The 14611-nt window shown below is 39.8% G+C and overlaps 1 protein-coding gene and 1 non-coding gene across 2 annotated transcripts; one reads left to right on the forward strand and one right to left on the reverse strand.

Annotated features, from left to right (window-relative positions):
• Window positions 1-258: 258 nt before the first annotated feature.
• trnak-uuu (transfer RNA lysine (anticodon UUU)) lies at window positions 259-331 on the reverse strand. Its single transcript has one exon. It is a non-coding gene; the product is annotated as a tRNA-Lys (tRNA).
• A 742-nt stretch (window positions 332-1073) lies between these two features.
• Window positions 1074-6496, forward strand: nek3 (NIMA related kinase 3). Its single transcript, XM_062419138.1, has 13 exons — window positions 1074-1353; window positions 1748-1841; window positions 1958-2055; window positions 2145-2228; window positions 2622-2689; window positions 2779-2865; window positions 3809-3863; window positions 4109-4309; window positions 4609-4723; window positions 4945-5112; window positions 5206-5337; window positions 5458-5575; window positions 6143-6496. Exons 1-13 carry the CDS (start codon window positions 1237-1239, stop codon window positions 6207-6209), a joined length of 1404 nt encoding a protein of 467 aa, XP_062275122.1. The 5' UTR covers window positions 1074-1236; the 3' UTR covers window positions 6210-6496.
• Window positions 6497-14611: the final 8115 nt, after the last annotated feature.

Here is a 14611-nt window from a genome sequence, read left to right on the forward strand (position 1 = left end):
TAAAAGCGAGGTTGAGTTTGGGGGAATTAGGATTGATGACCTCGGTATTTTGAAACGGCACTGTGAATTGCAAATTAAGTAGACATAATTTGTTATAAATTGGATAATCGGTATTTACCTTCATCTTTGCAGTTCAGTGGCCTTCCGATGGTTGCTTTTTTTAATGTGGAATCTCTCAACTTTTCTTTGTGAAACGATGTTTTAATGTTATTTAAAGTGTTTCGGCACGTATACTTTAAGATTAGTCAAAACATCTATCGCCCGAACAGGGACTTGAACCCTGGACCCTCAGATTAAAAGTCTGATGCTCTACCGACTGAGCTATCCGGGCTCTGCCAAAACCCTGACGTGGCACCTTTACTCATACCTGTCCTATCGGGTGTTTTTCCTGCTGCAGAAACATTTCATCAGTAGTCCTCGCGACACACTGATCGATTACTTTTCCCATCATGGCCACATTTCACCTTGACCTCTCTATCACCAACACAGGAGTTGTCTAGACTCTTAAGTAAATCTTGCTTTTGAGCTGCAGGAGGCACTTACCAAAAAAAAGGGCAGCATTATGAACACAGCCCTCAGTGTATTGCTGACATAATGGCACACATGGAAAACATATACAAGAGGAGGCAGCCACGTGTATTATACAAAGTGCTGGAAGACTGAATTACTCCACTCAACATGAAGCCACTAGAGCAGTAGTTCTCAGTGGGGTGCGGGGAGGTCCTTGAGGAGCTTCCAGGGGATCCTCAACAAATGTATTTTCATTATAATCCCATCCATAAGTAAAACAATGACAAAATATATTATACACTTTTAAATAAAACATGTAAAAGTAGCTACAGATCTTAGCTCAGTGGTCCAATGGGGTCAGTTTATGGGGTCCCTGACGTGAACAAGTTTGGGAACCACTGCCCCACAGTAACAGGTTAATGCAACACTCTAGTGGTCATTAGGAAAGGTTAGGGCAGGCTCAATTTGGGTTTTAATCTACCGCCATCTAGCGGCAGTGCGCTGAGGTACAGGTGAGCCTCGCTGACGTCATTCAATAATAAGGAAGTAGCGCCGAGCAGGTAGAAGATTTCTATCAGATTTGTCTTTTATGTACTGTAATTTACTTAATAGACTTAAAAACAAAAAGACCTAACACTGAAGTCTCCGCTGGCTATTGGAACTCTCTATCTCAGACGCTGATCCCATGTGGTCCCTCTTCTTAATAATAGTTTATAAAGGAGCTCTATGGAGAGATACACAGTCCACAAAGTCATCGGTGAAGGATCTTTCGGTCGGGCTTTGTTAGTCCAGTGTAAATCCACTAAGGAGAAGTATGTGGTCAAGGAAATCCAGCTGCCAAAGGTAGGTATGCAAATAAAGATGTACGTTACTGTAGCTTCATCCTCACCTGGAACAGGTTCAGGACATGAACTGCATCACCCCCATGCAAAAAGACATTCTGGTAAAAAAAAAAAAAAAAAGAAGAACTAATCATAATCATCATAATAATAAAAAAAAAATGTGGATGACACATACAAACATGTTGGATTTGTACCATACGCTGTGTAGAAAAAGCACATTGCTGCAGATTACATTTGAATCCAACCTGTTATGTTATAGCCTGGGGTTGGATATATGGAAATGTTATTTGCAGTATGCTGATAACATAGCAGATTGTTGCCCACGCAGAGCCGTGGAAGCTGTTTGTTTTGCATAATAGAGAAACGCATTCGTGCTTTTATTTGCATTTTTATAGAATCAGTCCAAATTTGACAGCACCAGGAGAGAAGCCATCCTCCTGTCCAAACTGAAGCATCCCAATATTGTGGCTTTCTGGGAGGCATTTGAAGGTAGGTATTCACGCACACTACTCTCCCTTTAAAACTCATTACACCACATTTTGGTCTCTTGTATTAGTTATTATTATTTGGATTGCACAATAGCCAATGTGATTGTGTTTGTTCAGCTGATGACCTCCTGTGTATTGTGATGGAGTACTGCGGTGGAGGAGACCTGCTTCAGAGGATCCAGCAACAGAAAACTGTGCAGTTTTGTGTTGATGATGTAGGTCTCAACTACCTGCAACTATTTTCACAACTCAGTGTCAATGTTTGTTCTCTTTTTAAATTTTGTTTTATTCATTTTTTTTCCAGATCTTGAAGTGGTTTTCACAAATGTGTGCTGGTGCAAAACATATCCATGATAAGCGGGTTTTGCACAGAGATCTGAAGTCTAAGGTATGGTAGTCTCTTAGTTAGTTAGGTAGTTCTTAATTACTATATACTGTACATCTTAATGGATTTTGCTGTGTGGGAAACAGACTGTTTAAATGTGTCCTCAGCCATACGTTGAACAGGCTTTACAAGCTCATGTGGAAGATCAGATTTTCTTTTTGTTTGTTCTCTGATTCAGTACAAGAGGTCAATCATTTTGTTTATTGGTTGGTTGCATGGTGATAGAATCTCAGTGTGAGCGCTGTGCAGTGAAATGAGCAATGATGATAGTGCTGATTGAGATAAGATCACAACATTATTTCTCACTTATGCGTCATATCATCATATTCTCATGGTTGGCTGCTCTTACTTTTGCCTCATGCTAAGTCATCACTTCTCTCTCATTTCCTTACACAGAACATTTTCCTGACAGATAATGGGACAATCAAGCTCGGGGACTTTGGCTCAGCATGTATTCTGAACAGGTACAAGAAGATAAAGTCAGCAGTTTTCTTTAAGTTAATGCACTTATAATTTGCTGCAGTTACATTTTCAAATTTCAATTGTGTTTCAGCTCAAAGGCTTATGCTCATGCATATGTTGGGACCCCATATTATGTCGCTCCAGAAATCTGGGACAACAAGCCATACAACAATAAGAGGTATACTAACATGTCTGTTGGATCAGTTCCTCCATTTGATATGGCACAAGATAAAATGAAGCTGTCATGACTTTGGGTCAATGTCCATGTGGTGTAATTGGGTAATTACAACAGGAAGTATTAATTGCTAAGGCAAGAGTCTAAACCTTCACAATATATAGCAACATTTTGAGAGAACATGAAAAAACAGATGCTGCATGAATGCGTATGATGCACAAAATGCACTACAAAGAGCTATATGCATACAGACAGTGCTCAGGTCTTTGTAGGTGAATTGAAGAAAGCTACACACCTATATGTATGTCATTGTTTACTCATGTTTCCAACATATCCACAGAATTTGCAAACATGGATATGTGTAAAACCCCTTGGAGAGATTAGACGTGTACAGAAAAATGACAATATAATGCACATAATATGAGTATTACTTTAGAGAGGGAAAGCAGGAAATGTGTCACATGGCTCACAATGAGAGAAGTACTTTATACATTCTCTATTGTTTCCTGGGAAAGTTAAAAAATCACTGCATGGACTGAAAACTCTCTCTCATTTTCTCACAGTGCTTGTGGGAACCTGAGACTTGAGTGTTAGTTGTCAAATGGACAACAGACAAACTTTTGAATTAAATAAACTACCAAAAATCAACATGATCTCACCTAGGTTTTTTTATGTTTGCCTACAGTTTTAGCTTTGATTTTTTTGATGACAAAACTTGTGAGTGCATTGCTTTTCAGTAGCCAGCGATGTCAATAGGAGTGCCAGTAAATGCACCAACAATGAAAAGTTTTCATAACAGTGCCTGTTCTCAGCTGAGTTCTCAGCTCAACAGAGATTATATAACTCATGCGTGGGTCAGTTGATCTTGTACCGCTTTCCCTGTGCCAGTACATGATGAATGTCTGTTGTAGATAAATAACTGCCTGTATATTTATCTGTTCTGCAGTGATGTGTGGTCTCTGGGCTGTGTTCTCTACGAGCTCTGCACCCTGCGACACCCGGTACTTACCCTCCCTTCACTCTCCATGTACCACAGGTTTGGGGCCCAGGCCTCTCTCCAAATATTGTCAATAAATCATTGTATAAAATACTTCTGCTTCACAGCAAGTGACTGCAAAACCTTTGTTGTGAAATGAGGGAAGCTCAGTTTTTATGAACTGCTGGATTTTTTAAATTGCTTTAATGTTTCGGTGTGGTTTGTGTTCCTGGAGATCTCACACGTCTCACATCTCGCTCTTTTGTTCAGTTCCAGGCGCCCAGCTGGAAGAGCCTGATTCTTAAGGTGTGTCGGGGTACGTACCCTCCCCTGCCAAACCACCTGCCTTATGAGCTGCAGTATTTGGTCAAGCAGATGTTTAAGACAAATCCAAAAGACAGGCCGTCCCTGCACACCATCCTCACCTCTCACCGTGTTTCCAGACTGCTGCGCACACATCTGCTCCCCCAGGTAAAAACACAGTCACCACCTGTGGACCTAAAGTGCACTTCACTACGGTTGAGTGAGCTCCCTACAAGGTGATAGTCACTCAAGCAGTTGAACGTGAATTGATTTTATGGCGGCCCATCTATCAGAACGACATACTGTCACGGCATGGTGTCAAAGTGAGAATTTAAACTCTTACACAACCTCCCCAGCTGTGGTGACCCTATGTGGAATCTGACCTTTGACAAGCAGCTGTTAGTTCAGATGGCCGTAGAGCTCATGTTATGTGTTTGATTTACTACATTGCTTTGAATCTTTTACAGGCGATAGAGGCGGAGGAACAGGGGAGGCGTACCGGGCGATGGAACAGAGAAGAGGGAAAGAAGGTGGTCAGTGTTCTGGGAGAGAAGAGTTTAATGAAAACATCAACATTTGAAGGTAGCATCAAAGTTTCAAAGTTTCAAAGTTTCAAAGTTACAAAGTTACCAAGTAACCAATCATGACCAATCATATGATGCAATTCTGGGAGAATCACATAACTGAAGTTTTTCTGAAGACTAGTATAAATGTACATGTGGTTTTCAGTGAGAAAATTAGCGCCATTTTCAATGTTTAAAAAAAAAAAAAAAGAATTATAACTAAGTAACCCTTTACCCCAGGCATGGAGTCAGCTGAGGTTTCCTGTGAAAGCAAAGAGACCGACCCTCGAAAGCAGTGGGCTGCTGAGCCATCGGACTCTGTGCTGCAGATGTTGGCCAATGCCAGCCTCATCTCATCTGACAGCATGGCATCAACCTGCCAGACCATCACAGGTTCTACTGCTAAAAGTATGCTAGCAGCAACAGCAGCATACACGTACAAAAAGTTTGGAGGCTAAAATATGAAATCAGAGTGTATCAGCTATATCCCTGTTGGTGTAGGTGCATCAGAGGAGCCAGAGAACAGTAGGCAGAGGAGAAGATGGGAGAAAGATCCTCCCGAGAGGCTTCTGAGCGCGTTGGAGAAGGCTGGAATTAGCCGAGCCTTCAGCACCTTTTTAATCCACAGAGGAGGTCTGATATCTGAATGCATTATTATTAGAAGCTACTTTGCTGTAGCGCACAACAAACTAGCCGAACTTGTGCGGTAGATTATATAACAGCCCTTTTTGGTGTTGTGGTTCCTATTATCAGCTGACAATCCTCTGGTTGGACCCCTCTCCCAGCCACAAGGTGACGACATTGATGGCCTGAAACAGGAAGTGTTCCTAGACGAGGACCGCCTGCATCCACGCTCTGATGACGAGGACACGTGAGTAAAGCTGACGGTTCACTCTATTTAACACAACATTACCAAGGAGGAACATAGTCTGTGACTCTCTATTCAGTGCATAAGCGGAATAAAAAGGTCAAATATCTGTTCCATGCCTTTATTCAGATGCTCAGTTGATTTTATGCATTCTTAATGTAGCTTTTAAGGGCCATTAGAACTGGTTTAGTCCTTTATGTAGAACTCTTGTAAAGATGCAAAGGACTGATGTGTGAATTGAGTGGGAATGTTTTCCATTTTGTTTCTCAGTAAAGATATATGGCAAAAAAAGAAACATGATAAAATGCTTTGCAACTCACTTTTTAGGTCTCCAAAACAGAAAATGTGGGCTGTACAGCAAATGATGAAAAAGCAAAAATCACTGCACCTGGCAAAATAAACACGGTTCACATCAAGGTTCACATTAAACATTCATATGTACAGAGAACGTTGCGTGACTCTCCGTTGGGTATCTGTTGAATGTACGGAATGTACTTGGTTTATATTAATTGTATATGTGACCTCCTATATGAAAACAAAGTTATAACGTACTGTGTGTCCTCTTCACAGGGACTTTGAGGAAGAATCTTCATGTGACTGGATAGATGAAGTTGAGAAAATGTGTTCAGAACACTAAAGCCACGTTCATTCAGAGCCTATGCAATCACAAGGCAGTCATTATTAATGTTTACATTCACTGAAAACAGTTTGTACTGTTTGTACATACCAAGATCATTTCACTTGACTCGGCTTTTACATCAGGTTTAAACCAAGTATACACATCTTGTTAACCTCAGTGAGTTTTTCATGTTGTATTTTTCAATCTCTGCACTGCTTTTTGTGTCACACAGTTGTATATGGCTGCAACAAACACACTAAGATTTGAATTGAATACTGTTCAACTTGTTATAAAAACCTTTTTTACATAAATATATTTCAGTTGTGTGTGCGTGCTCTGTCTCTCATTTGATTAAAAACATCTGCTGTGCACTGCTCAGGTTACCAATGATAACATTCCCATTAGATTGAGGTCTGGAAGCTCCTGTTTGGCTTGTCGGGAAAACAGGAAATATTAGGCCCAGAGCAGCTGGGTCTCCGTGGGGTCACATCACTTTGAGCCTGCCTGCACATTTTGATGTCCACTTCCTCTGCAATATCAAACGTAGACTAAACATGTTCAGTTGTTGATATTCTTTCTTTTATTTTCTTGGCGAGGCACTGACAAACCATACATGTGGTCCCTGTAGCTGTTATTTTTAATTTGCTCTGACCACAATGGCGCAGACACAAAAAGATTGCAATGCGGTCCCACATACAATTAATGTGATGAATGATGATATACCACTAGGTGGAGTTGAGATCTGTGGTGTGAAGTCTTATGAGGAGGAAGTAAGAGAGGTTACATACAAGTAAGAGACAAAGAAAAGATATAATTATGTCTTTTGATACTAAATTGTACATGAGTTGACGATGAGTTTTTGACTAACAAATGTTTCAGACATTAATCTTAAACGGTTTTTCATTAATCTGTTCAAATTGAAATTAGTTGTTTATTATATTTTTTTAAAATGCAAGATGAAAATCTCACCCTCTCACCCTTATGTGAACATAAGGCACTATGTTGTTGGTTATTGGCACCTTAAAGAACATAAAGACCTCTAAGATAAGGGAACGAATAGAGCATGTTCCTCTTTTTGTTTTTCCAAATTAGAGGCTTGACAGAATAGAAGAAAAGCAAACAATAGTTTAACCTCAAGTTTGGCAGCAATAAAACAAAAGCCAAGCCTCGCCCATGGCAGTTTGGGCTCGACAGGATATAGATACTACAGACCCTCGAGTCAATAAACCATAATGATGCTGATTCACCAACAGTCACACCAGGGATGGATTATCCTGCTACCAGTTCCTGCAGTGGCATTGGCTGCCAGGAGGACTCCACGATTAGAGTCTTATGCCAGATGTGTTTTATTGAGGAAACCCAGTGCTGCAGTTCAGCCCTTATCTTGAAGCCACACTGGGGTCCAGGGATCATTCTCCAGCCCCCCGCTTTTTTATTATTACTATTCAGAAATTTCCCCTGTACCACCATGTTTAGTAAAGCTACAGATAGAGTGTAAAGTACAGCAGCCAAGCTAGAACACCATCGTGTGTGTGTCCTGTAGATAGGAGGGTCTCCCATCAGGGGAGACCCTGACAGACAGTGTCTTTATAGCGCAGTCATGTTAAAAGAAGAGTTTGTGCCATTAGGGTATGTAATTGTTATTCAACTTCACATATGGAGTGTGAACTGAAATGTGTACTTCAGTATCAAAATTTGTACTAAATGCTTGGTTGAATTCTCTAGCTTCTTTGATCAGAAATGTTTGGATATACAGACTCTACAGCTATCTCTTGTAGTGATATAGCTAAATATGCTACCCATATTTTCTTTCCATTACCTACATGGGCCTCAATCCCTGTTGTGTTGTTGGTGGTGTGTTTGGTTGACTTTCTCTTTCTTATTCAGGCCTCTAATGAAAAAATAAAAGCCAAAAAACATTTCATTATATTGTCTAATAAAACACCATAAAATAGAGCCTTTCTGACACAATCTCAACAAAAAACTTAACATTATACATTTCACAAAGACAAGGCAAGGCAAGTTGGTTGTTTTTTCAAGTGTTCCTGTTATTTTGTACATGCCTTTTTTTTTTTTTTTTTTTTTACAGCAAGGGAAGATTGATTCCTTTCAAAAAATCCTGACTGAACAATTTTCTGAAGTTGTTCTCCTGAAAATATACAACCACGCAAGCAGATGAACAGGGACTTCCTCTTCCAGGAAGGATGTGAAGTCTGTTGTATCTCAATGGCTATAAATGGGTCAAAAAAACAGAAATTTCTGTTTGAATGAATTCCACATTTGGGTTCTTACACTCACGGTGAACAGCAGAGTGAGTAGGTCAAAGTGTAAACATAACTTTCCTTTTATATCAAACGGATGATACAATTCCTTGCACCCACTGAAGCTGACCCTAAACAATGAAATGTAACATGACATCACTCAGTTCATCTCTGCTGCAATTTTGTTGACAAGTACAAGAAAACCACAATGCCTTGTGTGCAAACGGAGCGGCTCGCATGAGAGAAATCAGTGGAACTAAGGCACACTTTGTGATGTAGCGTTTCCGCTCTCGCTATCCCTGTTCGTCTTGCCTTGCAGTCTTACTTTGCTTAAAACATGCTACATCCTGACTGTATTTCAGCATTGAGTCACAGCGAGGTTGCATCTATAGACACTGCTCAGACATCTAATCTGAAGAGCTTCATTGATTTTCTTCCGCTCATCCTGGTGACCTGATAGCAAACAATCAAGTAACTTCCCCTCTTATCAAATGATGCACAAAAGGCCTTTCATTTTGTCTTTTCAGGAGATTGTCCATACACCTCGACCCTCTGCTTCTGTCATCAACCGTGATGAAATATCGATGCTTGTTATCTGTGACAATCTCTCTTCCCCTTTTTGTCTGTCTGTCTTGTTTTTGTGGCCTTTTTTTCTGAATGCTAGTTTCACTCAGGAAGAGCTCTGCAGATGCAAGATGACCCAGTGATCTCAGTCTGGCTACCGATGCTTAGAAAGTCTTCTTTCAGTTTTCTTATTCAGAACAAACAAAGGGAGACTTTGTTTTTTGGGGGTTTTTTTTTTTTACAATTCCACTACTTTTATAAATATGTTTAGCTGTATTACTTTCTGCGCTGTAATAGAGTTTTTATTAGACATTATAGCCTCCCTGCTATCGACACACAGTGAGGGAAACAATGGAATCTGCTACCATGACTCATCCAGTAAGGAGAAGGGCTGTTTATTTTTCATGGGGAGCAGTTCTTCCTGTTAATAACAAAGCACTTAGGCGGTGGAGTTGGGAGTCTCTTTGCAACTATAAATATAGGAGCTGTCATTGTTATGATTATTTCGAGCCCTCTGCAGTGACCCTCCATTGTCTGCTGCCAGTGTTTTGTTGCTCTGTATCAGACAATAGAGACTGGCGAGGCCAAGCAGGGTTTGTCGTGGAACAGTACAGTTCATCAGGCATTCAAAGTAAAAAGGTCAGTTAAATTTGGAACCCCCGGGTCATGTGAAGTGGGACTCCATAGATGTCGTCGGACAATTTACAGTTTTACACACTACTATTGTTTGTGGCTCACTTGCTAATGGGCCCATCCACCTTAAGGCAGGGTCACAAGCCCTGCTGCCCTGGATCTATACCATTCTTCCTTTGAGCTGATAATAGATCAGTAGCAGACAACAGTTTCAGCAGAGCCTCTAAAAACTTTCCTCTTGTAGTTTACCTACATGCACTCTACTAAAATTGACTGATCCTTGGATTTAAATACAATAAATTGTATCGTTTTTTGCTTTTTCATGTCAGATGGGAAATTTTATATGAGATTTTGTACATTGTTGGTGCCCAAAGGATGAATCCTACTGGCTTTGGTGATCCTCTGACATGAGGTAGACAGTTTTAGCTTTTTGTGAAATATACCGTATTAATAGCTACATAGACTAAACTAAGAGCAAACATTGTAAACATTACACCCTCTTAGTATACTCAAAGCACTTCTGTGCTTAAATCTAGCCTCACAGAGCCATAACCAGACATAACAAATTGTGAGTGTGATGATCTGATCTAATAGTGAAAGTTCAGCCTATGTCTCATACGTATAGTGTTCCAATTTCAACTCATGGACTTACAGGTTCATTCTTTCTCTTTTTGTTTCAGAATGACAAGTGTGAGAATTTAAGCTCCAGTTACCTTATTGCCTCACTGATCTACTCAGTCATGTAAACATGAACCTCATGCTAGATAAGATCCCCCCCCCCCCCCCCATGATGTCAGATTTTGGTTTGGATATATATCTCTGTTTCAGAGATGCCTGTAGCTGCCTGTAGCGAGAGATGCCTGTAGCTATACGCTACAGGCAGCGTTTAGCTTTCTTGTGAGATTGAAAATTAAAGCTTGTTTAACAATTTAAAATAACATTGTTGCCCAGACATATTTATCTGTCTTTAAACAAGCACATGTGAGGGAGGCAGTTTCATTAATTTACAAAATGAGTTAGATACAGATTGATTCAAGATTACAACTGCTTGATATGCAACACATGAAAACAAGGGATACTACAGCAGCCCAGGCTCCAGAATAAATTAAATCACTCTGTCTTGTGATTCTGTGTAGTGGCGCAGTTAGTTTATATCTCAGCGTGCAATCTAAAACTGTGCATACACACTGCAGAAGTTCAAACTAGACAGACTGATCAGTGATGGGTTCATGTTTGATCTCTTTATCAGCCACTTGGACTTTCCAAGCACAAATGACACTGTTTACATCACTGGAAAGTTCCACACAGTGAAGACCTATGAATACACTGTTCCGTAATAGTGATGGCTGATTTAATCAAACAATAATGTTGCATGTTTTAGCCCCTGTACTAAAATACATTTGCTTTATATTCTTATTGCTGAAAATGAAAAGCTACAGTGTTTCACATTTTCTCATGTTTTTTGTCAGCCATCGATTTCCATTAATTTCCGTGTAGCATGGAAATCATTCGGCAGACTCTTGAAGCTTAAAATTGACTGTAAAGTTGTGTAATCTATCACAGTTGATGTGGAGTCTGCAATAATTATAATATTGCATAATCATGGCTGGGTACGGATAAAATAGCTAAAGACAAAGTGTATTCTTTATGTTAAAAATCTTAAACTCTGCAGCATTGTTTGCAAAGAAGTCAATTTAAACACAGTCAGTTTATAATGATGAAATATCAATTATCATTAATTAACTGATCAATTGATCATCATTATATGGTGGTACCTCTGTGTGAACTGTTATTAACTTGTTTTTATCTGTCTAACTGTGTGGTTTGTTTTGGGGCAATGCAGATAACCTCGGGGGTATCAATGAGCCGTGTCCTTCCCTTAGGCCAGAGTGCCAATAAATTGGAGATGTCTCTCCAAGACCCTGGCTCCCTTTTCCAGTTCAAAGGGATGTGGAGGTCGTATTTAAAACATGCCATCTTCAAGTTTGAGAAGGAACTTGCAGTGTTCTTTGGGGTGGCGCAATCCATCTTTAGAAACTATAAAATAAACAACAACCATGATTAAACCCTGCTAAGACTGTCAGAGTGGGTTAAGCAGATGAGGACATATCCTTCCTCAGGAATTAGACAAGGATTTAAAGAGAAAAGGAGACAGAATTGTGTTTAAGACAAGAGGGAAAGTATTGTGTTGTCTGAGAAGCTTTGTGGAAATTCCTCATCGAAACATACTGACCTCGGTTCTGACCTGTAAGCGTCAGCTTTTGTGTGTGGCTGTGCTGTGAAGTGTGCTATGGACATTTGTTTATGAGTGTGTGCTGTAGTCGTATATATATATATAGTGTCAACAAAAAAATAAAGAGTTAACATTGCTCACAAGCCACCATATGAAGGTCATAACTTAACAAAATGTGGCAAAAAATGCCCAATTATGACACTGATAAGTTTGTTCATACTGTGTTTGACCAGATCTGCTCTTGGTTGCAACTAATGAATCCTATAAAACATTGTCTAATAAAATAGCAACTTAACATATTGAAATCTTATTCCCTTAAGTTGTCACATTTTAAGACTGTTTTCAGAGAATGTTTTCATGATCATTTATGAGTATTTTACATAAATAATTTGATGTTATATGCAACAGTTTATTGCATAAATAGTAAGGGTATATTTTTATATGTGAAAATTTTGCAGCATTTCTATTTTTACATTATCTTTTACCACAACAATACTTGGGCATACAGGTCATGTGGTTGTTGTGTGGTGTGACCCAGTGACCTTTCCTTTCTCTCATGAGACTGTCAGTCAGACAAGTGCGCTGTCTTCTCTGGTTAGAAGTTGTTGCTACAGGAGTGGATTAATTACTTTACATTGACTGGCCAGACACTGATTAAATGCCCAGAATGATTCCCACAGAGGGAAACCCCAACCTGTTCCATCAAGGAGAATGCACCTAATCATGATGCTTTTTTTCCTTCAAGCAAAAGTTGAAACAGAAGATTTGTATCTCACATATATGTATTGGAGGTACAGACAACCTGCAGTTTACAGCTCTTTGATAGATGTGGTGAGGTGTGGTGGGGTGTTTCCAGGGAAGAAAATTGTCCTGGAAACATGAGCGTGCCTGTGTGTATACAATTTAAGCATGTATGAGTGTTTATGGGGATTCCCGGTATAATTCACAGAATGGATTTTATCAGAACTGCTACCGTTCTTCCCGCGAATCGCTTCGCAGTTCAACAAAAAACCACACAAACACACAAGATAGTATAGTATAGTATAGTATAGTATAGTATAGTATAGTATAGTATAGTATAGTATAGTATAGTACTAAATAAACTTTACTCATCCTCTGTCAGATTTTGCAAAAGCACAGGAAATTCTTGGCTCCTAAATGACTCTCCCACATGCTCCTGTCATCATTTTCAGGCACAAACAAGCTCTGAATTCTTGCCTTAAGGTTAATACTCATCCGGTCAATGACGAGAAGAACAATGACAGGCATTGTGCACACTCTCTTTGTCAAAGTAGTTAAAATGCCCAAATTTCATTTCCTGGCTGCATTGCTGTAATCTATATGACACCAATGTGAGCTTTCCTGCTCTGAACAGGATGGAAACGTTGCTTTCTGCATACCTGCTTTTGAAAACATCATCATATTCCAATGAAGGGAGTGTTTTATCAGCATGTTGTTTATGCTTTCTGTTTCATTCCAAAGATGTTATGCAACCGAGAGCTGATCTGGTCAAATAACTCCTCCAGGGGTTGATAAGGACTGTTTATGGTTCAAGGCGACAGGGAGTTTGGAGGATTACATGTGACTGGTTGGTGCAGTTATTTAGCCTACCTCCCTCCTTGCAGACACTGAGCTCCTTCCACCACTGGTTATTGGTTCAGTGCTGTCTCTGATTTTGGAATGAGTAAGACTGTTGTGCTAGCACAAGCAAGATCCTTCTTTTTGTCTAACCACATCCTGACAAATGATTACTTAACACGATGTTCTGTCTCCCGCATTGTGTGTTTTTATTGCCTTCTCCTTTCCAGTCAGGAAAGTTACCTTGCAAGCAAGTAATCTGACCCCCTTGAGGATGATTTTTTTTTTATAGAGCAATAATAATACCTGTTTACCACAAAACCAAGATGGAACTGTAAATACCATAGATGTGGAGTAATTGTGGGAAAAAAATGTTGATATCTAAATTGTCTTTGGCCATATCAGGGTAATGACAGCCATTTCCTCCTAAATTTATCCTCTGAGCCATGTGTGGAAAAGGGTTCATTATCTTCTACAGGGACCCCCTTCCCCCAGCTCCATTTAGTGGGATAGGCTATTCCCTTGTCATGTGATCCAGAGTTGTGGAGTGAGTCTGAGGACGAGGACCTCACCCTGATCTACCCCACAAAACCTCATCTTCCCCAAAAAACACACTTTTTGAGGTCCCTGTCAATGCCCCAGCAGAAATTACTCCTGACACAAGTTCTCAACACACCAGAGGATCTCCAGTCAGTTAGGAGAGACTGAACTTCAAAGTGCACATTTAGAGAAAACATGCTGGGATTACCACATGGGAATATGAACCTAAAGCTATAAATTAAAGGCCATATCCGGACTTGTTTTTGTCTCTGCTAAGACTTAGAAGATGGTACTGACTGTGATGACCCTGATGAAGACGGCTCATCAACCAAAACACTGGTTTTGTTTTGTGTGACCTCAGGGCATTCCAGCAATAATTTAAAAATGATTTATTTATATAAAGATTTATGCAAACTACTAGATGTCAAATCCTCTTTGAATGTCATAACCTTAGAAATGTTTATGAGTGTGAAATTTTCACATTTTCTTTGCATCACTGACAGTAAAATTTCACAGATCCTTGGCCCACCTTGTACTATGATGCATGCACCCATCTAAAATTACTAGAGCAACGCAGAACGTATGTGACGACAAGCAGTGCAGCGTCTGTG

The sequence above is a fragment of the Scomber scombrus genome, chromosome 5 (assembly GCF_963691925.1).
Source record: "Scomber scombrus chromosome 5, fScoSco1.1, whole genome shotgun sequence".
In the NCBI taxonomy this organism is placed as follows: Eukaryota; Metazoa; Chordata; class Actinopteri; order Scombriformes; family Scombridae; genus Scomber; species Scomber scombrus.

Coding starts and splice junctions, on each gene's coding strand:
- nek3 (XM_062419138.1), top strand. CDS start 1,237: ATGGAGAGATACACAGTCCACAAAGTCATCGGTGAAGGATCTTTCGGT. Junction 1,842..1,957: donor TTTCTGGGAGGCATTTGAAG/GTAGGTATTCAC, acceptor GTGTTTGTTCAG/CTGATGACCTCCTGTGTATT. Junction 4,724..4,944: donor GAAAACATCAACATTTGAAG/GTAGCATCAAAG, acceptor CCTTTACCCCAG/GCATGGAGTCAGCTGAGGTT.